Source organism: Falco cherrug, chromosome 4 (assembly GCF_023634085.1).
Source record: "Falco cherrug isolate bFalChe1 chromosome 4, bFalChe1.pri, whole genome shotgun sequence".
In the NCBI taxonomy this organism is placed as follows: Eukaryota; Metazoa; Chordata; class Aves; order Falconiformes; family Falconidae; genus Falco; species Falco cherrug.
In genome coordinates, this window is record NC_073700.1 from 5,302,651 (window position 1) to 5,329,521 (window position 26,871).

The following is a 26,871-nucleotide window of genomic DNA, read 5'->3' on the forward strand; positions in this document are numbered from 1 at the left end:
TTTTGAAATGACATGCATGCTTCTGTTACCTAATTCTCTATCAGTAGTTTCAGATCAGACTTGGTCTGTAAAGTGTGGAGGCAGTGAACCCGTACATTTGTTTTGAGAGAGACCCAAACAAAACCCTCATTCCAGACAGTCCTGAACTGCAGGATTTGAGTCTAGGAATCGTATTTTCCAGTTTTGCATTTCTTTTCACTGCTCACTGCTTGGATTACTAAAAGATCGAGTGCTGTACCTTATTAACCAAGTTCCAAAACATCCAGTGTCAGCCTCAGTGGCCACCTACAGCGGTCCCATATGAAACACAACCAAGTCCAAGCAAGCACTTCCATTTTTAAGTACAGAAGTATCCATGAATGAGTTTGTTATTTTCCAAGATGTGTTTTGGTGGGGAGAATGACAACCAAGGGTGTGAAGGAGGGTAGACAGCTTCCTATTTTTTGCTTTCAAACATCCAATCAAAGGGAACTGTGCGGGACCTTACAATGCTTTATGGAAGGAATACTGGTCATTTAGATTATCACATTATTACTACATTAAAAAAAAATATTCATGCCCTCAAGCTACATTCACTGAGCTCTCTTCCTTTTGAATGATTCAATGGATGTTCAGCATTTACAAATGTGAAATACCTCTATTTGTTTAAATTATACCACCAAAATCTTTCCCATCTCTCCCTCCAGATCACAGGATAAAGGAAAAACGTGCTTACTAGAGAAAAAGCAGTTACTGAGCTGCAAAATTCCTTCTCTCTCTCACTCTCACACACAACCACAAAAGAGCAATTTTTGTTTATGGGTACAAGGAAAAAACATCCCTTGTTGCATACCTGTTGGTGTTATACTCTAAACCCCCAACTTCCTTGCTTGCTTGCAAAAGATCAAGAATTCCTGCTGAACTTCCACTCTCTTTCTTTACTTTGGAATTGCGCCCTGGCTTTGCCTCTGTGTCAATGTGAAGCAAATCTTCATCTGACGAGTCATCGCTCTGCTAAAACAAGGAAAAGGCTCAAAAAAGAGGAAACCCACTGAGTAGTCAACAAGAACAGCACAATAATTTCTGCAGCCTGCTGCTCCTCCAAAGACAGGAGCTAGCATTTGTAATTTGCTTTCATTAAAGAAAAAAACAAAAACACAAACCCAAAAAACCCCAGGTACGCACTTAAAAATCCCTTTCCTTGCAGCCTGTAGGCATGGTAGGTTTTTCTTTCCCCTTCCAACCCAGGAGAACCAGCTTTGAGATCTGATCCTGCACATGGGATCAAACCACTGTAACAGTAGTGTTTCCGGGTGCTGTGTTGCCTTCTCAGTCCCTGCTCCTGTTCTTGACACCGTGACCCGTGTAGCAAAAGAAGTGAACGTGTGGCCGCGTCTATCAGCCCAGATATGCATCAGGGCACAGGCCTGTCTTGCAAGACTATTAACATAGCTAATTCAGACATCGGGACAGACCCACTTCTGCCATCTCTTCTGCAAGAGAACAGGAAGATCTGACAGAGGAATGCGATAGACACATACAAACAGTGACACCTGAGCCCACTGACGGAAGGTACCTGCATCTAAGTATGTGTCTGGGGCTGGGATCTCTATGCACTGTAGTTTAGAGTATAAATAGAACAACTTTTTTTTCATTCCCACCCTGCTTTCAGACCTCTAAAGTCCTAGTCCTTATTGCTTAGACTGTGAATCACTGTTCTCTCCAGAACTGCCCTCCTTCATTAAGCTTCTGCACATTGAGATACCAGCAGGTTTTTTCCCCTGTTCTCTGTGCACCAGTCTCCAGAAGTCAACTACGGACTCAGGCAAGGAGGTCTGCACTTACTCTTGAATATCCCTGGACTAAACCAGGATGGAAAGGTTTCCTTAGTTCCTAGGGCCAAATGTTTTGGTCATCTACAGTTCTGTGTTAACAAGCTATTTAGCATTTTCCGACTTATTCAGATATTATAATATGAATGTGTATTAACCACAGTTGGGCAAAACATTTAATTTTAATGTCATTTAATTTCCAGCACTGAGCTTCAATGCTAACACAGAGCAAACTTAGGCCCGTGCTGTTCAGTTTCCTGCAGGTAAGCTATCAACCAGCACGCTGACACTGCCTCAAGTTAGGGACATGCCGAAGTATCATGCTGAGTCAAGGGCATTCTAAGTGTAAGCGCAGAGGGAGACTCTGCTAAGTGACAGCAAACAAAACCTTTAATCGCTACATCATACATATTAAGGGCTTCTAGTAATGTGGAATGCCAAATGACATGAGTTCAATTGTACTAGCATTACTTCAAGTTTCATCTGTCAAACACGAACATGGAAATTTAATGACCATGGGAATGGGAGGAAGGACAGCCACGGGTTGGGAGCACAGCTTGGGACAGACTCCTGTGCCTGTCAGCAATGTAACATCAGGCTATGTATGGCACAAAACTCCTTCTGACCCTTTCTTTCTTACGGCTTGCTCCCGTTCTTGTGGTGTTGCACAGCTGTCACAATCCCCACACATGCTTCCCATCAGGCCTGATCATGTACAAGCAGTTCAAGCCACAGTACCAAATCATGCTTAGTCCTGGCAATGTCTGAACGCTACCTATTCCGGGCAGACTGACGGCAGAGTGAAGGAGAGGACGTGACAACAGCCTGTAAGAAGGCTTTGCTACTGCCCCACATACTGTTACAGGCATACAGTGGGTGCTTACTTGTGATAAGTGCAATAATAACCATACCTTGTATGATACCGACTCCACCTTTGGCTTCTTAACAGGAGTGTGCTGCAGAGTATCTTTTTTATCTGATAGAACTGAATTAAAGAAAAGAAAAAATAAGAAAAACAAAGTCATGGTTATTTCCTCTTCAAAAAAATAGCACTCCTAATCCACTAATATTTGACTGATAGTTAAGACGTGGCTTGCTTTATTATAAATCACCTAGTTTCTTAAGGCTAGTTTTAGACAACCAACCCCTAAGACTTTGTTGTGCAGATACAGACCAAATAGGAAATATTCTTACAGGACAGTTCTCTTTTTGTAGTGTTTTTCTTCCTTCTGATTGGAAACTCATCAATTTTTAGTTCGCCATCATCTGACACATACTCATATTCATCTCGTACAGGTTTTGCTTTGTCTTCTTTAAAATTCTGCAGTGACCCAAACACACTAGTATTCAGTTGGGGTTTGACTCCCTTTGAACTGAAAAAACCATAAATTACAAATCAGTAACAATACTCTTGACTGGAAAACATTTTGAAAATTGACAGAAAGGAAGACAGTGAGTACCTTTATGCAGAAATCTCAGTCAACTTGAATACTTTCACAGGTGCCACAGCAATTCAAATAATTTTACAAGCATGTTTCTGAACCTAAAATCTGTATCTCAAAATACGGTGCCAGCTGGTGTAGCCTTCACTGGCTTCAAATAAGCACTGTAGTATTTAAAGCTTTCTCAAAGTATATCATGATATGCATAATGCACACACAACATGGAATTCTGGTACGGAGGGTTCATTTAGCAGCTTCTTAGAAATGTACCTGAAATAGGACCTGATCAAAAAACACTTCAGCTGGTGAGAACCTGAATAGCCAAAACATGGGACACTGCCTGAATACCGAAGACACTACTGTCAAGCAAACTACCAGCCTCAAAGATAGATCGTTGCTGTTCTGGCAAATTAAGCTGAGTTCTAGGTAAAATCGAGTTCTGCAGCCAAGAACTTTTTTGCATAAGTGTATTTTCTACATTGTATTTTCTACAAGGCAGATTTTCTCCTAGTACAAAATCCCCATAAATAATGACTTTTTAATCTGCTTTTTTAGTTGATGTGTATTGTCATATTGTTTACTTACCCAAGCAACTTCTTATTAGAGAAAGAAAATGTAAATTTGTTGTCCTTATTTCCTGATAAAGGTGTCTTTTCTGATTTGTGTTCCTCTTCCATTTTTAGAAGGGAATCAGGTTTACTGTTCTGAAAGGCAAAAGACCCAAAGAAAAACAATAAAACAAATTCAATGAGTTGTTGATATTTCAGATTCCTAAGTAACCTCAGAGAATCCACTGATCTATATGCAGAGAAAAATATGTTCCCCGACGTGGTAAGAAATGGAGGATTATACTCTTTCACAGACTAACATGGGTTCAGGGACTTGTCCCTTTTCAAGAAGCACTTCAGCACCAGTTTAAGCAGTACCCACACGATGCCAAATTTAAATACTGCTCTCTTAAATTGGTACAGACTGAGGTAAAATACTAAACACACATTTTGTGAATCAGAGAACAGGCTAAGCACGCTGCTCACCAGCATTGTGCCTGTGTGGCTCAGGACAGGATCTAGCACAGTGCCTGTAACCTTGCAAGTACGACTGCACTTCAATCCTAGGCTCCACTTGCTTCTTTCACACCTTCAGAAGAGCTTGAATTATGAATTTAATAATTTAATATCAAAGCCATTCAGTGCAACAGAAGCCTTTGATGATTTTTCAGGAGTCGCCGTAATACTTTCCTAAGCTCCTCTGGCTGTGGAATTAATTGGTACATATCGATCTAATCACATTACCCATGACTTATTTTAACACAAAAAAATTTACATGTCTCTAATATTAATGATTCATGATTCTTCGTAGTTTTCCCACCTGAAAAAACATGTACTTTTGTCTTGTTTTGGGGAATTTGTTTGCACTTTTGCATTAGAAATTCACAAAGCTGGCAGAATTCAGACAGCTCTTTATCTGAGAAAGCCTACTGTCACCTTGTTTTAGATGGTACCTGGAGAAAAAATGTATTGTTCCATGAACAAATTTTACTCACCATACATTAGCCCTCCAGGAAGGCAAGCTTTTAATTTATGTGGAATAACTCAGATTTCATTAACTCTACTTTTATGCCACCATTAGTTGTTGATATCTCTGGAACTACTCCAGACTTAAAAGTAGTAGAACTATGTTAAAGTAAGAATCATGAAAGAGATCAGCACTGAAAAATCTCACTACTAACTGTTCCCACTGGCTTCACCAAGGATGAAGATGGACAATTAGCATATGCTTTTGAAGAATATGCGCGTGCCTCCACACTCTTCAGTTTTCTGTCCAAAAAATATTTTCTTTGGGAACTGAAAATTGCTGCCACATACCCTCTGCTTAGGTAGACCTACGAATATTTCTCTGCCCTTGACTTATCACTATGTGGCAGAATCAGCAGCAGAATTTAGCAGGAGATATTACCTTGTATTTCCATTTGGCTTCTGTTTTGCTTTTATTTTGCTCTCGAACTTCAAATTTCTCCACCTCATTCTGCTTACTAGCAGTTTCCTTATTGGGAACACTTAAAACATTCTTTGCAGCCTGGAGAAAAAGTCAGCATGTACTTTTAATGAGAATGGAGTGCTGGCATGTTACAGAAACACATTTTTTATCTGGAATACAACATGATATATTTTTTAATACTTCTCTTCTGATTCATTCTTTTGAACCCAGATATAAGATTCAATCAAATATTGCTGCTTCAGAGAACACAGAAGACTGGCTGCATTTTTCCTTGATATACCAACATACAATAGCACTGTAAAAACATTTTAATCTCCCTTCCTGTTGGTCCATGGACAGGTTTTGCAAACTGCATACAAACTACTAGGAATTTTAGAAGCATTTTAGAAAAGACCTACGGATACTTCTTAACAAACAGCATACAACACATTACTCTGTCAGTGTCTCAATGAAATCCCGGCCCCTACTGAATTCAGCAGCAAAATTCACATTGAATTGAAGGACATCAAAATGAAACTTGTCCTGCATGGGTGAAAATGGAAGCGAACTATTGTTTTCTCTTCAGTCACTCATTCTAGAGCAAAACCTCATGCAAATAAGATCCTTTAGAAATGAGTTCGTTCATCTTTGAAAACTGACTATGGAAATGCGCATGAGTGCTAATAACACTTGAAATAAGAATATAATATTTCAAGGGGCAAAAAAAAGTGCCATTAAAAATGTCTTTTGTTTTTCATCTTGCCTCAGTTTGGGCAGGCAACTGGCAGCAGTTTGCCAGACTCAGCCTGAATCAGCAGGTTTCTTGGAGGCTCCATATCAAATGAATAACCAAGCAAACAGTCAAATCAAATAAAACAGGTAAAAAAAGGGCAATAAGCTGACAGTTACAAAACTTCCATTTACTTCAGTGGAAAGATGGTTTCACATTATGTTGCTTGACTTTTTTTTGCATGAGACTTAAGGACTGACTTTATTCCTATTATGGTGAGAATATTAGGTTAAGATATGACCCACCTTCCCCTTCTTTGGCGTCTCAATCTTTGTCAAAGCCTCCTTTGTGTGTGCCTCCAGCAAGTCAAGATTCGGGATGGCTGGTGGTGGACTTTCTTTTGCCTTCTTTCCTTTCTTTTTTCCTTCTCCCTTAACTTTTGGTGTTTTGGGAGGCTTAGGGGGTTTGGGTGGCTTGGGAGGTTTGGGGGGTTTGGATGGCTTGAGTTGTTTAGGAGTTTTCACAGTTTTGGGAGTCTTTTTTTTAGGGAGCTTTTCTACAGGTGGGGGTGGAGGCGTCACTTGGACTGGTGATGGTGTCTCCTCCTTCTCCACAGGACAGATTTCCTCAGCATTTGTGTTGGCACTCGTGTCTGCTTTGCTGGCTTTTGAAGCATTCTGTAGTTTAGTACAAAATAGGAAGGCATTCAGACCCACCTGTCTCACATTCAATATTCACCTGCACCCTCCCTTCCTTGGGCAAACAAACCCCAAAGATTCCCCCTCCAGTAAAGGGGTAACTGTATTCATAGGTCAGGCTGGCCAGGGAATGACAACCACATCACATGCCACAGCAACACTCTGCTCGCCACGAATTCCCACCCCCACTGTTGCTCAAGCACAAATATGCCCTGGAGAAACTCCAGTGGCTTCATAAGGAGTGTAACTCTTACCAGGTTACATCATCAGGTAGGACTGTTAAATTGACTGCCCATACAAAGAGATGTATAAAATGAATGGTCTTTTGTTTAAAATGCTAATCAGCTTGAGCACAAATGGTTTGCATTTAATTCAGATGTGATAAATATAGCAGAATCATGTTTCATGCCCTCAGGAAAAATAAGCAGTAAAATAGCTGCCCAATTAAAATTAACACTGTCTGACTAATTAAAAATAAATTATTTTCTGCTTAACTTGCCATTCTGACAATTAGAAAACTTATATACTAACATCAAAGAGGATAAAACGACAAGACAGATTTCAATTTTGAGGTCTTTAGACATAGTTAGAAAGGGGGTGGAATGTAACACAAGGTCTTCTTAAAACAAATGAACTAGCTATTGTCACCTTGCACTGTCACACACCTCCACTAAGTGGAATGTGATAGCAGACTTAATGAATGATACCTCTATGCAACCTCCTTTTTTTGTTTTTTCTTTGGTTGGTTTTGGGTTTTTTTTTGGGGGGTGGGGTGTATAATCATTACCCCATTTGCTATAACAAATCTGCCTAGAAGCCAGCCAAGAGCAACGCTTCCTACTGGGACAATAGCTCAGCAATGAACATAAGGAAAAGGAGATACTACGTAGGGAGCATGACGACATTTATTTGAGTTCTATCATATTTCTGGGTAGGGAGTAGCTAAAGTGAAAGAGAAAAAAAGGATGGAGAGGGGTGTGTGGTCAGTCCAGCTAGGAGAAGGTGGAGAAGAAAGCATGTAGGACAGGCAGACACAGTGTAAGGACGAGAAAGCAAGCGAGAGAAGAGAACATGTGACAAGTCAGCCACAGAGAAGACCCTTAAGCAGTCCCCCTACTGCAAAACCTCACATTATTTTTTTAAAATTAAGAGAACGAGGAGAAAAGATTCATTTATTTCTATTCATCCATTTTATACCCTAGATTATTAAAAGACCCACAATATAGTTAGTATTATGAAAACAGCACAAACCTCACTTAATCTTATTTCTTTGGCAAGGTCCTTGATAAGTTGTGCTGGTTTGAAGTTTTCTGGTAGCTCATCTTCATGCTCTGCTAAAGCCTAAAACACAAGAACGCCAGGTTGCTGTTTCTGATCGTGTCTTTTTCAAAAATATGAAAAAAGCCTCCTTAAGTGACATGTCCATATTTTTCCTACGTACTAAAATCAGTACTGACTGGATCAGCTGTCCAAGTAAGGAAAAAATATACTTTTTGCCTCTTCTGGATGTTATTGTAAATAGTTGCCATGAGAGAACAACAAAGTCAATAGTATTTTTCACATATTACTGTAATATTACTTTCATAACTGTAATATTACTTTGCTTACCCCCTTATATGACATTCTGTGAGAAATTCCATTTCTACATCTACAAGGAGAGATTGTCTTAGGCTGGTGTCTTCAATGAGTATAACATGCATATAACTTGTCAGCAGAGTGGTCTGGGAGGTCCCTGACAGGACTAACAGCATTTGCATTCACATGTCATGCTATAATATTCAAAGTTCAACTTTACCCAAATGCCAACAGAATCTGACTTCCTTTGCCTCACTACTTCTCATCTGCATGGCAAGTGGAAAAATAAACACGGTGACACAGAGAAGACAGCTCCCACACCAGTCAGTCCTTCTACAGGAAACCAGGCAGCAATTCTGAATTCAGGCTCAAACACTGTCTTTTTGCAGTAGGGAGCAGCCAAGTCCCTGACAACATTTAAAACTGGGACAGCCACCTAACTGACCTAACTGTGTATGCAACATGGCATTCTCATCTGCTCATCCCTTCTTAAAATGCCTGAAAATCCTAAAGCTGCTGGTTCCCCTGTTCCCGTTTTATGATTGAATGGCCTGTCTTCTGCAGCTTATTTCCCAAAACTATAGGAGCAACACACACAAGAATAACACTTCTGAAATGACTGCAACAGGAAATTCAGGCTGCAAATCCCTTTAAGCCTTCTCTCCAGCCAACAGGTATTTCCTGGCTCAATTAATGTGTTGATTTGCAGGAATTGGGCACCTTGTGCTCACGAAAATGTAGGCATTGTTCTAGGCCTCACTTGCATACACACCCTCTGCTTGATTGATTTGGCCCAAGAAAATCCTCAGAGTCAGGGAGAACATTCATTCAGTACCCTTTTGACCGTGTGCAGATATTATTTTTTTTAAAACCGGTGGTACCTTTTTTTCTGCTGACTCCTCATGTGGCACTATGAAATTCCAGCTATCGCACTCTGTCTGCGTTCTCCCAGCCCCTTCTCTTTGGGATTTTAGAATTTGCTGTTTTGCTACGGAGACATTATTTGGTCTAGCATTTGCTCTCTGGTCCAGTGACTGACAAACCTGACAAACCTGACAAACACACAATATTAATACAGGCTTCTTCTCCTACCTGTTTTTTAGTCCATGACCTGAAAGCACCATTGAGAATTTTTGCTCCTTGGAGTAAATGAGCAGGAGGTTGTTGCCCAGCTTTATGCAAACCTAAGCAGAGGAAAAAACCAATGCCATTCAAACACTAGCTGAAGTTGTTTTACATAGTCTTTAATTTGAAAAAACTTAACTGGGGAAGTTAACTCTTTGAAAGGTTGTCACCACAAATTAATCCCTATTGCAACTTGATGGTAATAAGGAGTATATTTACTGTGTCATAAATCCAACTCAGCCTTCCTACACCGTGCTCCTGTAAGTTATGTCTACACTGGCAACCCTTCTGGCTCCTTTCTTGGTCCCATACTCAAGTTAGCTTCAACGTTCATATATCCTAGGCTGTGGTAATAAAAAAGTACCATCAGCAGTTCTTTTACTCTGACTGAAAAAGCAACTACCAATATGTGGAAACAAAGGTTATACTGGGCAAAGCATTTCGCCTCTGCTTGAGTACAAGCTTGCCTAAACTTTTCCCATCATTACAGTCTTTGCTGAGAACCGGTCACAAGGGGGCCCCCGTCCAGGCAACACTCCGAGAGACCTCTCATCTTGCTTATTAACTAGACAGATGTTTCTCATTATAAAATGATCTGACGGGTGTCTCTAGACATGTTCTGTAGTAAAAGACAAAGAGCAAAGCGACCCCAAATCTGTAAAAAACATATACACATGGATGTTTGGATCAACTCCAAAGGAATCTGGTTTGGAAGAATTTGAATTTCACAGAAAACTTCGCTTTAATTCTCAGTGCCCCTGCTGGCCACATGTCTGATGCTCCTGTGGCCCCAGGTATATGTGACCTGTCCACGTACTTCAACCAGCATCAGCAAAATGATGGGAGAAGGAAGTGCCACTCTACGCCTCCGGCTGACAGAGCATGTACTTCATTAGGTTAAAACTGGGAATGAAGCCAGACTTGACAGGCAACTAAAAACTAAAACAATGTTACAACATTATATTTGCCCCTGAGACAACTTAAATACATTTTATAAAGAGGATGAAACCTTCCTTTACACACAGGTAAGAGGGACAGTTAAGGTCCTGACTAGAGTGAGATGGCTTTTAAGGGGAGAGTTGGACCAGATCAGCTGTTCTGCTGGTATGTTAAAAGTAGTTTTCAAATAATAACATGACTGATTTTGGCCACCTGTCCATCTTCTATGTGGCACATCTGCAAAAATTAAGCGTAACTATTTTCAAACTCCCAAAGCTAAGTAATTAGGCCAGGCAAAGAAATGCAGCTTTTACCTTTGAATGTCTCTAGCAGATGCTTTCCCATATACCAACATGCAGTTTCGAAGTTTGGAAACTGGGTCAGACTGACAATTTTCAATCGTCTTTCTACTTCATATGCCCTGCAATACAAAGCCACATGAACTTACAGCATAGTAGGTCACAAGTATGTTGCATAGTGACAAGCACTGCTCATAAATGCCCGAGGTTCATTTTGTAGTGCTTCATTTCTTTGTGCTGTTACTAATGTATTCTGGCATTAGATCAAAAGCAAAACATAAAAATAACACTAGTAAGAAACTGTGCGATACAGATGCAAGATAGTTTTATTGCATTATTCGTCCAGCATCAGTAAAGAACAACTTGTATTGTCTTAGACTTGGCAAAGAGCCCAGCTGAGCAGGTGGGGTCTTATTCAGAAGGCGAATGGCATGTTCTAAGGGTAAAACTCCTGACAGTTTTTAACGGTCCTTCCTTCAGGACTTGGCCACACAATTCCAAGCACCTCACATATCCTCCCATGCGCTATGCAATAGGTGTAAAGACAGCCTGGAATAACTCAGCACAGGAGAATGTGGTCGAAGGGGACAAATATGAGTATGCTTTCTAAAATTGCCCAATAAAGCTACATCAACGTTACGGCAAATGTAGGCTAATTAATAGCAGAGAATGGCCAATTTATTAAAAGCTGAGCTTTTACCTAAGTTTAGATTTTAAAGACAGATTACCTCATCTGCATTTCAACACTTAGACTATGTAGAAAATGTCCTGCAAAGGCCAGGCAGTCTACAGGTGTTAGAGTTGCATAAATCCAACCTAAAAGAGAAAGAGGTCCACAGATAAAAACTGGAATGACAGTAACAAAGACTTCATTCACAACACGATGTTTATACTTCATTTAGCAACTTACTTCCTAGGTACCAATACAGCTCTTTAGTCCAAGTCGGCACCAAAACTGCATATACTTCGAACAAAGTTCCATCCAGCCCCTTGTTTGTTTTGCACAATAAGGCACATCCCTGGAAGATACTATGCACCTTTGATTCCCAATCCTAGACTACCTTCAGCAGTGGCAGACAGTGAAAAGGGACATACTGCCCACACTGACATTATTTTCCTATTACTGTGAAAAGCAGCAGCAGCTACATAATGGCAGTGGCTTTCACATCACCATGAAAATCTGTGACAGCTCCTGACACTGACTTCATTGTAGTGTCAGGAACAGGTGTTTCCCAAACATATATTTTCATACAAAAATCTACTCAAATTAGTGAATCTCTATAAATTGTTCAGTGTTTATTCCACCATCTGCTCTACATAAGGACATGAGAGAAATACCTACCTTCCACCTTTTACAGTCAAAGGAAAACTCAAGTGTGTAAACATTCTATGCAAGAATATACTCAAACACAGAAAAATGGCACTACTGGATGCTGCCTCCAAAACACAGGTATCAGTGATTATTTACTCATGCTGCCTGGAAGCCTCAGCTCAGATTATGGACTGAATGGGCAGTGCTTCATTTAAAGGTACACAGAGGGAGAGAAAATCCCTGCCTCAAAGAGATTACAGTTTCAACAGGTAACAGGGAGTGCTGGAAACAGTAATGCACATGAGGAAATAATTGTTCATGATGGGAGGAAGGTGAGGGACAGGGCAGGAGTAGAACTGTGTTCATTTACAACTCTGCACTATCTGCTAATCAACTCCCTATCCTTATGAAGATCCTCCCAGGAACTGAGAAAACCAAAATCCGCCATCCCTAACCTGCCATGAAAGCCAGAGTCTACCAAGTAACCCATTAAAATCTGTGACACCCATGTCTTCAGCCTCATGTGAAACCATAAATGCGCACTCACACTTGTGCAGGCACCTATAGTTCCTTAGTGTCATGGGGAATCAATGAGTGTGAAAAGGATCTTGTGGGGAGTCATGGTCAGAAAGTAATTCAACGTGAATTCTCTGTTAATGGCAAAAAGCACCAATGTCATGGTTGGATATACAGAACAAACTCATGAGCTACTGCAGCCCAGCTAGATCAAGAGTGGAACAAGCTAACTACTAGCTGTGTTTTTTAAAGGCTGCTAAAATATTGATAGAAAGCAGTAGAAGTTCTGATTTTTTTTTGTAAGCATATTAAATTATACCTCTACTGAGAATTAGACTTCATACTTTGAGAGAGAAAGTCATCAAATCACACCCCTCTAGAATTTTGGACATGCTATTTCAGCAGCTCTAAAATGAGCAAGAAACCTCACCTGCAACAGCCTGCTCACCTGATGGAATGAAGAGTGTCTGTCCTTGTTTAACTGTGCATTTGTAGCATTTATCTACTTGATCTGCAAAAAACATCTCACTGTGGTTTGCTGCCGATTGCCAGCGTTCATAAAGCGAAATATTTGCAGAGGCTGGTTTGATGAGATAAAATATCTTTTCTCCCTGAATTAGAAAATACAAAATTAGCAACAAGCAGCCAAACAAAACAATGCTGCATTGGCACAGAAACATACACACGCACAAGTATTTATTTAAATATATATATAACATCACATATTTTAAAACTATTTAAATGAAATTTACTAGTCAGCTTTGTACAGAATGGCTGTAGTAATTAAATCACTAGCTAACCACATTTGCTCAGATTTGTAGGACTGATGGTGCAAAAAGTTTTCAGAGCCAGGTTCCATTATCCTGCAAAAGCAGAACGTAGTATCTTTCAGGCCTGAGGTGACATGTGCAAAAGGCACTAAACAAATACTCAAATCACAGTACAGTGAAAATACACAGACAACTTCCACACTCCAAGTGGCTTTCTCACTCAGTAAACCCTGGCACTGCTGAGAGTGTACCCATTTACAGCAGCTAAGGCTCTGAGTATTACTTACAGATACAACAGGACTGTGGAGAAAAAAAACCTGACACCTGAACTTCTGAGAGAATTTCAGGATAGTCTTTGAATATAAAATTTAGTACATTACTAGATACAACACAAAAATGTGACCCCTCACCTTCAGCACATGGTACCATGCAGAAGCTCCTCCCGAATCTATGTGGAAATCTGTGTAGCTGTCCTTCACACAAATCAGGCAGTACTTGGTAACTTTTGGTTTAGCCAGAAGAGCATCATCAGGCCAATAGTTTTCTACCCAGGACAACTTCTTAACTATATCTGGAGGCTCTACAAAACTGGACATCCTTTACAGAGAGAATTGAAAAAAACCCATGCAACTTTTAAAAAAAGAGCACAAGGATCCTGAGACAACAAAAAGCAGAGTGTGACTCTAATACTTGCACCACAATCTGAAGCAGCTCTTTATGTGGCAGTGGAACTGCTCTTCATTCAGAAAACTAATGAAAACTGTTCACAGACAGAGATTTAAGGCTTTTTAAGTATGATGACTTAGCAAAGTATAGGCTGTTTGTATTTTTCCAGTCCCTGCCCCTTGCTTCGTAGGCTCAGTTATCAATAGCACTGTTATCACAGTCACTTTCCCAGCTCCCTTCAGAAGAGAAAGTGAAATGTGTGCACTCTTACATAAATGTTATGGTACATCTACAAAATTTGCAGGTTAAGCTTAATATTAAAAATCCTAATAATAGTAGCATTAATACTTAAGGATTAAGTAAGTTGATCTGATGTTGCAAATGACAGTGATCTTTTTATTTAGACTGACTAAATTACATTAAAAGCTCAGAAGAAGAAAAAAGTCTAACTTGTGTTGATGTGGATGTATTCAAAATACAACATATATAATATTTATGGGTATGATTTATACAAATTAATACATTTATTTACATTGAGCATATATTCATACTGTGTATATTTATTTATATTATTTATATTTTATTATATTGAATATAATATATACTATAAATCACACCTAAGATGATGTAGTGGCATGACAAATGGGTATTAAATGTGTTTCACCCCAGAACGTCCTAAATTTTTTATTTAAATAGTCAAAAATTTGGACTAATATGTGCAAGGGGTGGAGGTTGTACACTAAAATATCACATCAGTAAGAGTATCTGCACTTCAAACTAAAATTAAATGCTCCCATGTGTCACTTATGCTCATTGTCAAACACTGATAACAATAGCTCCATTTAAAATGGTAGGGAAAGATGGAGCAGTGCATTCAATTAAAGTGTCACTGTCTATGTTAAGAAATAAAATATTTGCTAGTTAATGTCTAAATTAGCAGCACATGAGTGACAGTTCCAGCAGTCCTTCAGAACAAACGACCTCCCGTTATTCTGGGATAATGGCAGAAAGCTAAAAAAATCTCAACTGAAGATACTGGTAATCTTTGAAGCCTGTAATTACTAGAGATGCTTTCTGCAGAAATGGGTGTGCACTACTAAAACACTAACTACAGGGCTAAAGGTAATGGCTTTAAAAAAACATGCTTGTAATTACTCATCAGCCTTGTTTTTAAGGCTACATAAAGTCTTCTGGCTAAAATGGAATGTTCCCCAGAACAACCATTCTTTATTTTTATGTTGATACTTATCATCTTCCGTGTAGCATTTGTATATAAAGGAATCTTCTTCTCTGATCTTTCCCTTCTAGAAGTACTAGCTACCCAGAAGGACTACAAGAACTGTAATAATGATCTGCACAGTTGCATGAAGTTCAATACATTATATATGCATCTGCCTACTTCTGCCATAAAAGCACAACTCAGGTGATGAATACAGCTATATAAAGCACAAAGCAGTAACCTGAACTCTTAGACATTTATATCAGCTAATTATCCCATACATAAAACATAATAAAAAACATGAGGAGAATAGTAGGCTTCCTGTCATTGAGGACTGGTGATATTCACATAGCCAGCGCCACTAGGTCTGGCTCACTGCATCACTAAACCACCTCAGTCTCAGGTTCAGAGCTGATCTGTACCATCACACCCCACGACTTCTCATGGGGAAGTCAGCATTGCTCTAGTTTTGAATGACAGTCATACAGATTACAGGTTAACTTGCAAAAGCACTGAAACTAAAACTATAACACATGGTATAAGATTACAAAATTATAATAATTTCAAATTTATTCTCATTCAGGACCATCCAGTGACATGTTACACTATACCTAAAGTCCTCATCTCTTTACTCACTCTCCGCTACTTTAAAAGGAAGATTTCAGTGAGCATTATATGATGCACTCAAACCAGTGCTATACAAGTAGGATGCTCGGTGCTCTACAATGTGTTTTAAAATAGAAAGCTCCAAGGAGATCATTACGTTTCAAGATCAGCTGGAATAAGGGCTGTCATTCCCTTACAACCATCAGGATTCCTATGTCACCAGAAAAATAACAATGAATATTCAAAACCAAGACCCTTTAAGTCCATGTTCTCCCACTTACAGTGTTATCATACCTCTGTGGTCATCTCTGTCCTCCTTTGTTGTTACTGGTATTTATCAAGTTGCATCTAAGTACCTAAGATTATACTAGGAACGTACTATGTTATCATTCACTACCAGGACAAGGCAGAGAGTTCACTCCTGGAGCAACAAGTTACATTTTAGTATACAGTTGCCCTGGAATAACTACCTATACTAATAACTACCTATACTACTGGAGTTTTAACTAGAAAACTAAAAGGTACCAGAATACTCTGTTCTGATAATGTGAATGTTGATGGCACATGAATGCTGATGATATGCAGGCAGAAATTACCATGACAAATGCTGGCCTGTTTAGTCTGCTATGTACCATTCTCCTCATATAGCAAATTGCACTTTTGTTTCTGTGCTTTGCCTGAACTGGCTCTATATGGGCGATGCAGTGGGGAGTGAGAGCAACAAGAAGCCGCTATCCCAAGGTTAAACAGCACTTCCTAAAGAGGGAACCACTGGAGAAGGCAGAGGCTGTTCAAACCCCCCAAGCTGAACGCCACCACATAACCCAAACACTGTGTGGCACAGCAGGCTGGACTCTTACCTCGTGTCTGAGAACTCCAGGTTGGTCACATTGAGGACCCTTTTCCTGTTTGTGCTGTAGTAGTAATCCACAAATTCCTTGAGCTTCATCTTGCAGTCTTTCTGTTTGGTGACATCAGTGACATCAACACTCCTCTCCGGTCCTACAGATTAATTCAATGAAAAAGAGAGACTGAAGGGTAGTCTGACTTGCCCCATTTTGTTTGCTTGGGGGTGAGTTAAAATTTCAAGAAACACCTCAATCTTTCGATTTTCTGATCTTCTTAGCCTTTGTATGTTCCCTGTTGTTTATGTACGTATACACATATACATACAAGTATAAAAGATGTGTATGGATTTAAAAAGTATATGCATAAAATCCATGCCCCTGACATAATTATTTCTGTATCTCTTCAAAAGATTAATGTTATTTTTAACCTATTAACTTCATCATAGATTTTATTTGCTTGATGAAAATTATATGTAAATACCTGTATATCCACAAAGCAAGCTCCACCCACCAAGTTGCAGAAGTCTTGTGATTGTAGACAGAGTGTAATACTACACTAAAATTTTCCAAAATTTTAAGTTCTCTTACGCTCTATTTTAAATTTTTGCTTACAAAATCTATAATCGAGAAGGAGTTTTGCAGGGAAAATTCCCATTTTTCAACATGGTATTTCAGGTGTGCCACAAAAAAAGGACTTTGTTATTTTATCCCAAATTACACCTATCAAAAATCCATCACCTCTGTATTAGAGTATAGAGAATAATCTGCTAGTACTTATATATCTCCTCTAATATACCTTGTTGGATACAAATCTCCAGTGTTAACCGTGTTAGTCAATTAGTGGAAATTTACACTGGGCAATCCAGAGAACACATGGAGAAAGTCAAAGGTCTATAAAAAGTGCCCACTTCTAAGCACCATCTCTTATGCTTTCTGCAAGAAAAGCATCTCTCCAGTCTTTCTTCCTTCAGTTTTAATTGGCTGTATTTTTCCTCTCCCAGATTTCATTCATAGCTTTTTTCACATTAGGGCGGGGGGGGATCAATTTGTTTTTTCATGAAATGCCACAACAGTAATGATGTATTTGGCAGTCTCACTTGTGGTGATTTGTCCTCTGCTACTTACGTTAGGTTGTTTCTAAAAGACACTCTAGGTCCAATGTAATAAACTACAGAACAGTGAGATAAAACCCTGCCTGGGAAATCCCATTCAAGCAAACTAACGTCATGAAGTATGTGCGCCGTTCACTTTCAAATCTGCTGCCAGCTTCACATTAAATATCCCACGTTCTTCCCTCCAGCTTTTCACTAACAATTCTGTTGGTAAGGTGGATTATTTCAGCTAGAGGCTGAGAGAAAGGCAGCAGATGCATAAGGAGCACCTAGGTCATACAAGAAAATCCGCTAAGTGTAGCAGATGGGCAAGGAAAATATGTTTCCTGTAGAAGCAATGGGATAGAGATAATAAAATCAGGGATCTTGAATCCTCCTTTATTCATAGTTATCTCACTGCACACGATCACTGCAAAAGCAATAGATACAGTCAAGAACAGCAGTGGCTGGTGATAACACCCTCCAGTCTGGGGAAGAGGTCAATGGCCTGGTAAGGAGAATGCAGGAGAGGGAGGTTAGCAGACTACAGAAGGAGCTAAAGGGACCATGAAATGCAGACAGACATGTTGGGCTGGAGTCATGGCTCCAAAAAGTCAATGCCAGAAGACTGAAGGAGAGAGAATCAGACAGAAAGTGACACACAGGAGGGGCAGAGTGAGAGACAGCAAGAGACAAGATCGCACAGGCTAAAGGAAGAAGGATCTGGGGACAAAATTAAGTGCCTGCAGAGCACCTCCACGGCTCCTGGCCAGGTTATGTCTTCCAAGGTGGGATGATGTGATGACTTGTGGGAAGATGCAGTACAATACCCTGCTCAGGCTGGAGACAGGAGGATGCCAAAATTAATCCCAATGACCAGCAGCAATGAAAATAGCTCTCACGGACACCAGCGTTAAAAAATGGACTGTCTTTGCAGGGTGGAAGTCTCAGTCTAGTAATTCCTTCAATACAAAGCGAGATGGCAGTAATCAGGTAAGACCCGCCCTGAAGAAACTACTTCCTGATACTACTATAAGCTGTTTCTTTTAACGCAGTGCTATGGAGTACAGTGCGGTCTGGCTCAGGCTCACTGTCAAGTTGGTCCAAGGAACAAGAGTGAATTAATTGCTAGTTACAAGCTACCAACCACTACATAACAAATATTGAAGTGAGTATAGCTCAAGACAGTATTTTACAATATACCGTACAATTTCTTATACAAATAACGCATATTCTATTTTTACAAAGCAGCTGAGGTCCAAACAGTAGAATGCCACCTGCTTGCCAGATACCTACCGACGTAGTTTTCAACATCGCTGACGTAGAAGGTGGGTGCAGGTACAGACAATCCCAGGCCGTCCTTCTTTGGGACAAGGATGGGCTCTGCAAAGCCATTTTCTTCCAAATACTCTGTTGTTAGTTGGCTGCCTGGCACTTTCACGACTATATCTTCAGCACTGAAAAAGTAAACACAGATTCGATGATGAGGTGCTTCCACGTACAGTTTGGCATTTCACTATTGAAAGGAAAAAGTTATGAAAAAGCAGTTATATGCAAATTAGGTGCATAAGACAAAAGCCAAAAAGCTATTTATTGCAAAGCAGGCAGGGCACAGTAAAATTGTCCGGAATCAATTCGCTCAAGTCTCATGCACCAACTACTGGAAACTCCTAAAATAACAGCTTACAGTGAAAGGCCATTTTCTTCAGCTACAGGGATCTGTCGAGTTACCAGTGATCAATGTTAAAGAAATTAGTGTTAAATGTTCTGCTCTAAAGAAGGCAAGATTAAACCCATTACATAATCTCAAATAAATTGCCAGGGAAATACTTTACAAATCATTTTTAAGTAGTCAAATAAATTGCTCGGGAAATATTCTGCAAATCATTTGCAAGCGGCTGGGAGGGCTTCAAAGGAACTAAGGAGAGGGCAGCTCCATCGGACCACCAGCTACGTGCACCAGCAGCTCTCAGGGGAAGTTCAAGTCCAATTCCTAGATCTTTTCGAGTAACCCACTTTGAATTCAGAGTGAAAAGTGACTGTATATGAAGGACCATCCGTCCCAGGAGTGGCCTGCCACTGTGTGCTGCTTGCCAGCTGGGCTCCAGCAACCACCCGGCAGGCATGGGCCGTGGCTGCTGATGGGGAACCCCAAAATTTTAAGTGTTCACCCCAAAAACCTCGACCTCCCCGGGCGGGTAAGGCCAATGCGTGACTGCCCTCTCCTGCAGCACTTCCAAACTACAGCGCCCGTCTTCGTACAGCAGCGGGAAAGGGGGCGAGGTGTGAGAGCCGCCATGGCGGCTGGCATGCTGCGGCCCTGCCGCCTCCTCCGCCCCACAATGCCCAGCCTGCCGCAGGGCCCCCACCCTTGCTGAGGGGGGCCCCCCACACACTCTTTGCTGCAGGGGGTCCCCATACCCTCGCTGAGGGGGCACCTCCTTCGACCCCCCCAGGCAGGGGGAGCCCCTGGCTGTGGGCCTGCTCAGGCCACCCTGCTGGCGTTTGAACCCCGGCAAACAAGATGGCCAGACACAAACAGGGATAAGCTGTAGAAACCCAGCTTCTTTCTGGATTGCCCCAGCCACAGTGAAGTGGCAGTGGCTAACCAGGAGGTGAATTTAATTAATAATGAAATAAAAGGAGCATTCCTCATTTACGTGAGCCCTGGTACTGTATGCCAGCAACATGCAAAGAACAAGGCTGGAGATTTTAAGGAGCAAGAAGCAAACCATGATTTACCACTCAACCTCTGCACTTACTTTACAGTGCCCATATATCTCTCACATACTTGTTCAAGCCTGATTTGCTTCAGTATGTGCCACAGAAACTTACACGTAGTTGTAAAGAGAGATCACTTCCAGAGCATCTATTAATGATCATGCCAAAACAGACAGTCTTGCCCCTACACTGAACTACGTGGACCATCAATTTAATTATTATTACTACTACTGTTACTACTCTAATGCTATTTTGGTATTAAACATCCAGGAGCAGAATTACATGAATTATATTTTATGCCTTTTTGCTCTCTTGATTGTTCCTTTTGATCCGAGCCTCACCACAGGGCTAACCGTGGGTTGTAATTTACTGTCATGTGCTGTGGATCAGCAATGATGTTTCTGACTCTGAACTGAGACCCCCTTTTTCTGTTCATCCCATTCTGCCTGACAAGCGTTTCGTTTTGTTCTGTGAACATCTGCAGATTTCATTCATTTTCATCAGAAGAGAAAGTTTCTCAACAATACTTTGTTCTACTAATGGAGCAAGTGTAGATATCAGGGGCCTAAATCTTGCAGGCACTTCTTCTGGCTACACTTATTTCTCAGAAACTTTAATTTGACAGCAGAATTTTCTTATGTGCACATTTATGTGAGAAAGAAACAAACAAAAAAAAAAGGGGTCCATATGTTTTCTACAATTTGGGAGTGACTCAGAGATATTGCATCTGTGAGTGCAATCTCAGAGGCTATCTGAGGTTACTGAAATCACTCTGCCTAGGCCTTAAACCTTAAGAAATTAACTTTGCAACCTGTCAGGTTGCTCTGTATACCAGCAAACAAACAAACAAACAAACAAACAAAGCAACAGGCTATGACAAAAATCTAGCAGGCCCAAATAAAAACAGCCAAGCAAGTAAAATGCTGTATTCCTGGGTTTAGTGAAACACATCTGTAAGCTCTGCAAACACTTTGCAGAGTATTTTCAGCCTTTTCCTTAACCAGCCTAAAACCAGTGTTTGAAATTAAATGTGAAATTAAATTCTCTGTAAAAAGGAAGCTTTGTGTTTACCAAGTACACTTTACCAGTCTCCAAGGATTCTTCTAAAATAAGTAGTCATTAATAATTAAGGATTTATTTAGCTAAGGCCTACCGTAAAGTCCAGAAGAAAATCATCACTCTTACAAATGGCTGTGAAGCAGCCTAATAAAGTGTGGAACATGTCACCTAACAATTAGCACTATTCACTACCCCAAATAAGCGAGTCTTTGTCACTGTAGCAACTGAGGATGTCATTGTTCTTCTTTTCAAGATGGAGACAGACTTCAGCAAAACCATTAAGATTTTTCAGAACGGGATAATTTTATGCAATAAATTGGTTAGTTTCTTATGCAAGCAAATGTTGTAGGGGCCAAACACATTCTTGTTCTTGTCTTCACAAATACTAGCTTCTACGGAAATCCACAGGAACTGGGCTTAATCAAGAGTAGATTTGAATATGGCTGCACAAGTATAAAAAAAAGGAAGAGCCTGGGACATCTGCAATAAAACAGCACTCATTTAAACTTCATCATTCTGTACTATGTAATGCTTTCAGCAAGGACCATCATCAGCTGCATAGGAAAGTGGCTATATATGCTTTATCTCAACAGCCCTGTCCATGCATGCAGCTGAACAACCCACCTTGGAAAAGTACGACTTCGAAGTTCTTTTATAAAGACTTGGCTCCCGTTCTGTACAGGCTTGACCTCTGTAGTCTGTCCAGTATCATGTTTATGCCAGTTTCTTTTCTTTTTCACTGAAAAAGAATTAATTGGACAGTACTGTATGTTAAATAGAAGGTAATTATTAAAACATTTGAAGGAAGGATAAATCTTCATTTCATTTCTTACGTGAGCAGAGAAGAGGGAACTCCCACTATGCTGCACTGCAAATTTTAATATTGCTCTCAATTCACCATTAGACAATTATACTGTAGCCTGAAGATCTATTACATACTGAACAGTGTTCGGTTTGTAACATAAGGGCAACCAGACGGGTAATTACTGAGCTGCACAGCTACCGCAGGCTTTATGCAAACACAGGCTCTGGACATTTTGTACTTGCCAGAATACACACTTAATCCTTATCATGAACCTCTTAGAAAGCCACTTTTCTGCCTTCTCAATATGCAGTATAGAACTTTATGAACGTATTTGTCATGAATTACCTGAGTCTAAAGGTCTGTCCAGCAGTTGCAGATTTGACATCAATTTTGATGGGCTTTGAATTACACCCTGCACACAGCATGCACATAAAAGGATCAAGAAAATAAAATAAAAAAAGATGCAAGGGCACCACAAACGCAATTTTTAGAACTACTCTTATTCCTGGGTTTTGAAAGGCAAGCTGGGCTAAGGCCCTAAGTTGATGACAGCATACTAAAGGCCCCTTGACTGTGCTCCCAGTGGATGACAGACATACAGGCAGGTTCATCATGGAAAAAGGGTCAGCTGGAATAAGCACAAGTAAGTCAGTCAAATGTCAGTGTAGTTCTGCCTTGTCTCTTTGACGGCCAGATAACACAGAGCAAGAAAAACTGGTCCAGCTTTTTCTTTTAGCACTATCTCTCTCAAATGTTCCTACTTCCACAGTCTGTCCGGACATGCTCATTTTGGTAGTAAATTGGATTTTGTCCCAACTGCGTATTTGTATCATTTCAAGCCTCTGTTAGTAGAATTTTCATAGGCCACAACTTACTTTTATGTTTCACCTTTGTTTTACATCATGAAACTCAGTATTTTACTCCAAAATCAAGACCTCTTATGCTCTTCTTACTGTTCAAAACAGCTGGGGAAAGAACCAGACTCCTCAGTAACTATGCATGGACAACACCCTTCCCTCGCTCTTTGCACGTGCACACACATACAGATCCACACACTTATTCATTAAAAAGGAATCTGGAGGCCACAGCTATAAGACATGAGGTTTGGGAAAAGCTAACTTTGTTTTCCCAACCGTAACCCTGGAACAACTCAAGTAAAGACATCTCCCAATGAATCCATCCCAGGTTTTGCACAAAGCATGTTGGTTTTATTAGTTCCATGCAGCTCTCCAGCCTAGCTGGATATATTCATTAAAGCTGCTAGTTCTTTATCTTAATGACTCTCAGGCTTAGTGTATTAATTCAGTGCTCCTGGTAACAAAGGAAACAAGCCCTACATGAATGCCAAGCCTTCCTCCTCCCCTTCCCTTTCCAATGACTGCCTCCTCCCCCTCTCACCATAACCGAACCAACACTGCACTCCTAGCACAAGTCCCAGTGAAACAGGTGTCACTTGCCACAGTGAAAATTAAAGAGCTTATCATATTAGCATGTTCTTTTATTACACTTCAGATAGCATGCAGCGTCAAGAAATAAAAGCAGCAAATCACTGCTGAATTAAGAAATTCACTGCAACTCTTCAAAAAGCATCAGGGAGCTATTTTCCTCGGCACCAAGCGCCAGCAGGCATCCACCTCTCACATCCACCTCTCACACAGAGGCAACAAAGATGCCTCTGCCACCAGAACGCTCCCCAGGAGGTGCTGTCTCCTGGTCGGCAGCAAGCTGGCTGCTGTAGTACATTTATACTACATCAAACAATCGGCATTTGGCCTATTTTCAGCCACTCTCTTCATGTTTCATCTGTACCATGAACATCACAGTAAGGATTAGAGGTCATTAACACGTGCAACAAATCCTAGCTTTGGCCAGAAAGGCCAGTTTTTCTCAAATGATTACAGATATCTTTTTCTGCAGAACTTTCTGATCCAAATTTGACCTTTGGAAAGTATAACCCGCTCCTTCTAAAGAAAATATTACATAGGAAAAAGGGAATATATTTTTATGAAAACTGTACCTCAGAATAAATAATTCTAGACTTCAAAGGTATACTTACATTATTTCAAATGTATTTATGAATAAAGGGATACCTAGAAGCACCCTGTTGGCTCTCCATTGATTTATATGAAAGGTTGTAACACTTAAAAAACAGTTGCAGCCTGACTTTGGGTTGCTTATATCTGTGTAACTCCACCAGTTCCCAAGAATTTCTCCTGATTTTCACTGCTGCAAATGAGCAATCAAACTGAACATTTCAGATCATGTTATGAAAATGAGTCAAGTCTGCCTAAACAAAGCACTCACATTTTATTTAAATTATGTCAGAGAGTTCTGTATGAATGTGTATTTTTTTCCCAAAGAGGAGTTCCTACAAATTGCATTAAAACAAAATGGCTTAAAATGTCATATGACAGGAAGCAATCTTCTGAAATAGTAGCCACTAAGCCACACTGGTAAAGTGGAAAAATGTAAGGAAAGGAAAATGACTTTTAAATTTGACATCTGGAAAACATATATTGCGGAATGCATGCTCCAGAAATACACATATATTTTTAAATCCAGACGAGTTGCGTAACAGACAATTGGTGTCTGTGTTTCCCTTTGCTAATTTTGCAATAATTAAACCTACCAGTGAACTAGTGGCTCTGGAACAACTCTTACTCATTTATTACAAAACTGATAGTGCTAGATAACGAGTTTAAACATGTATTGTAACACTTAATAAACAAATGAAAGCGATCATCTCACAGAAGCCCCAGCAGAGCCCAAGTGCCGTGTAGCAGGACGCCCTGCATACAAATGCCCGACAGAATGAATGCATTAAGCCAAGCTGTTCCTGCCTTCATTTAATCAGTCTTTCAACTTCCCTGGCCTATTGCACTCCGCAAGGAGGGGCTACAGGATAACAGCCTCATTTTCCAACAGGATCCACGATCCACGATTCGTTAAGTTAATGGTGAAAATGACTACACAGCTTGAGAACCTGTGGTCTTGCACTTCACCAAAAGTCAAGGTAAGGTTATCAATAACTAATGTTTAAATGCTCCCGAAATTTTTACACTCAACTACTTTGATGATTGGCCTTGTACATTACTAAACTTCATGCAATGCATTTGAAGGGAGAAAACAAAGGCATATTGCTGTACTGCAGAATGATATCATGTTCTGTATTCCTACCACACTGATAACCTCATACAATGATAAGACTATAACTAGCGACAGCACTCCAGCAGCACTTTCTGCTGTGCTGCACGATGGAGACCGAGGGACGTACTGCCAAGTCGGATCTTTATTTGGATAAGAAGAATTAGATAGCCAAAAACCTTCTTAAAGCATCAGAAGATTGCTGTCAATTCAACTCTCCTTGTCTTACCTGGTATATTAAAACTCGTAATCTTTTTATCAAAACTGACATTTCTTGAATTCTAAGATTATGCACCACAGTTTCTATAGGACTGGTATGCAATTCGTGATTACAGACTTTTGCTGCTACTGTCTGATTTTTTCCTGTCGCACTGAAAAGTAGGTGCATTTCATCATTATTAATTCAAAGCAAAGTGAAAGAAATCAAAGCATCAGACACATCTCAATGTTATACAAAACTCACAGAGGCTAGAAATCCTGCGCTGCTTCCTCTATACTGGGTCAATAACAGCTTGGGCATATCTGCAGTCATACCCTCCTTTTCAACGCAACCCATTCTAATACCAAATTGTTCACTTGAAGATGATTTGTGGTTATTTGTTTTAACGATTTCCAGTGTGTTTGTCAGAAATCTTCCAACCAAACATTAGAAAGGCTGACTTTTAAATCAAAACATTTTGTGGGGATGCATTGATTTTGTTAAGTCTTTCAAACAAGACTCCCAAGGGTTTTTCTGTCAGCTTGCCCAATTTGTAGGTGCCCTGCTTGGACCAAAGTTGCTAGCAGACATCTGGGACACAGGAACAGCTGCAGGTCATTCTTGATTTTGAAAAAGTCAAAGTGGAAAAATTATTCCAATTTTTGCCCCAAAAATGAACGTTTCAGACTCCTCTCCTTACCCCTTAGAAATTTTTGAAACTTTAACTTTTAAAGCAGTGCAGAAATAATCGCTTGGGTTTACAATTAGAGAATTTTAACACAACAGAAGTCAGCTTCCAGCCATCCTTTATTTCGCACTAAAAAAGGAACATTATGATTTGTTTGGATCCTGGGAGATGAGCACAGTGCTCTTCCTCTATGTCTTGCTGTAAGGCTGCAGAGCAGTGAGAACCTCTGTGCATCATTGTTGCTTATTTACAGTAAATGGCTCTCAAGTAAAGCATTTAATCTTCTACATGTATTGGTTTAGCTTCTTTTTTTTCCCCCTTTTTTTTCCCCCTTGTATAATAGAAAGAATTTGTGAATTAATCTGACCAAAGTAAACACATCCTACAGTTCTTTCCCAGACGAAACTCCCACTGAGATCAACTGTCACTTTTACTCAGGAGAACTTTTTCCTGTGAAAGAACTGCAAGAATTGGCACCCTTAGTGCATCCTACAATTTTGACTGCCACTGAAATCGCTAGTTTTATATCCAGGCCAAGCATAACATACTGCTTCTTACTCTCCTCACTCAAAGACAAAAACCACCATGTAGTTTCCAAAATTCCCTGTATTTGAACTAGCTGTTTCTGTAG

The 26,871-nt window shown here is 40.1% G+C and overlaps 1 protein-coding gene across 5 annotated transcripts in view; it reads right to left on the bottom strand.

Annotated features, from left to right (window-relative positions):
* Positions 1 to 26,871, bottom strand: part of PHF2 (PHD finger protein 2) — a 97,950-nt gene that overhangs the window by 16,046 nt on the left and 55,033 nt on the right. For 3 of the 5 annotated variants that reach the window (XR_008731906.1, XM_055708147.1, XM_055708145.1), the window contains exons 5-19: positions 22,029 to 22,143; positions 18,921 to 19,081; positions 16,546 to 16,687; positions 13,605 to 13,791; positions 12,873 to 13,035; positions 11,325 to 11,412; positions 10,612 to 10,718; positions 9,326 to 9,417; positions 7,910 to 7,999; positions 6,266 to 6,637; positions 5,210 to 5,329; positions 3,839 to 3,957; positions 3,006 to 3,184; positions 2,723 to 2,796; positions 833 to 993 (exon numbers count right to left, since the gene is read on the bottom strand). Coding sequence is in view for 4 of the 5 variants with exons in the window: in XM_055708147.1 (XP_055564122.1) it covers positions 833 to 993; positions 2,723 to 2,796; positions 3,006 to 3,184; positions 3,839 to 3,957; positions 5,210 to 5,329; positions 6,266 to 6,637; positions 7,910 to 7,999; positions 9,326 to 9,417; positions 10,612 to 10,718; positions 11,325 to 11,412; positions 12,873 to 13,035; positions 13,605 to 13,791; positions 16,546 to 16,687; positions 18,921 to 19,081; positions 22,029 to 22,143 (2,170 nt within the window). In the remaining variant the exon portion in view is untranslated. The remainder of the gene's footprint in view (positions 1 to 832; positions 994 to 2,722; positions 2,797 to 3,005; positions 3,185 to 3,838; positions 3,958 to 5,209; positions 5,330 to 6,265; positions 6,638 to 7,909; positions 8,000 to 9,325; positions 9,418 to 10,611; positions 10,719 to 11,324; positions 11,413 to 12,872; positions 13,036 to 13,604; positions 13,792 to 16,545; positions 16,688 to 18,920; positions 19,082 to 22,028; positions 22,144 to 26,871) is intronic. The other 2 variants (XM_055708148.1, XM_055708146.1) reach the window with 1 other exon arrangement.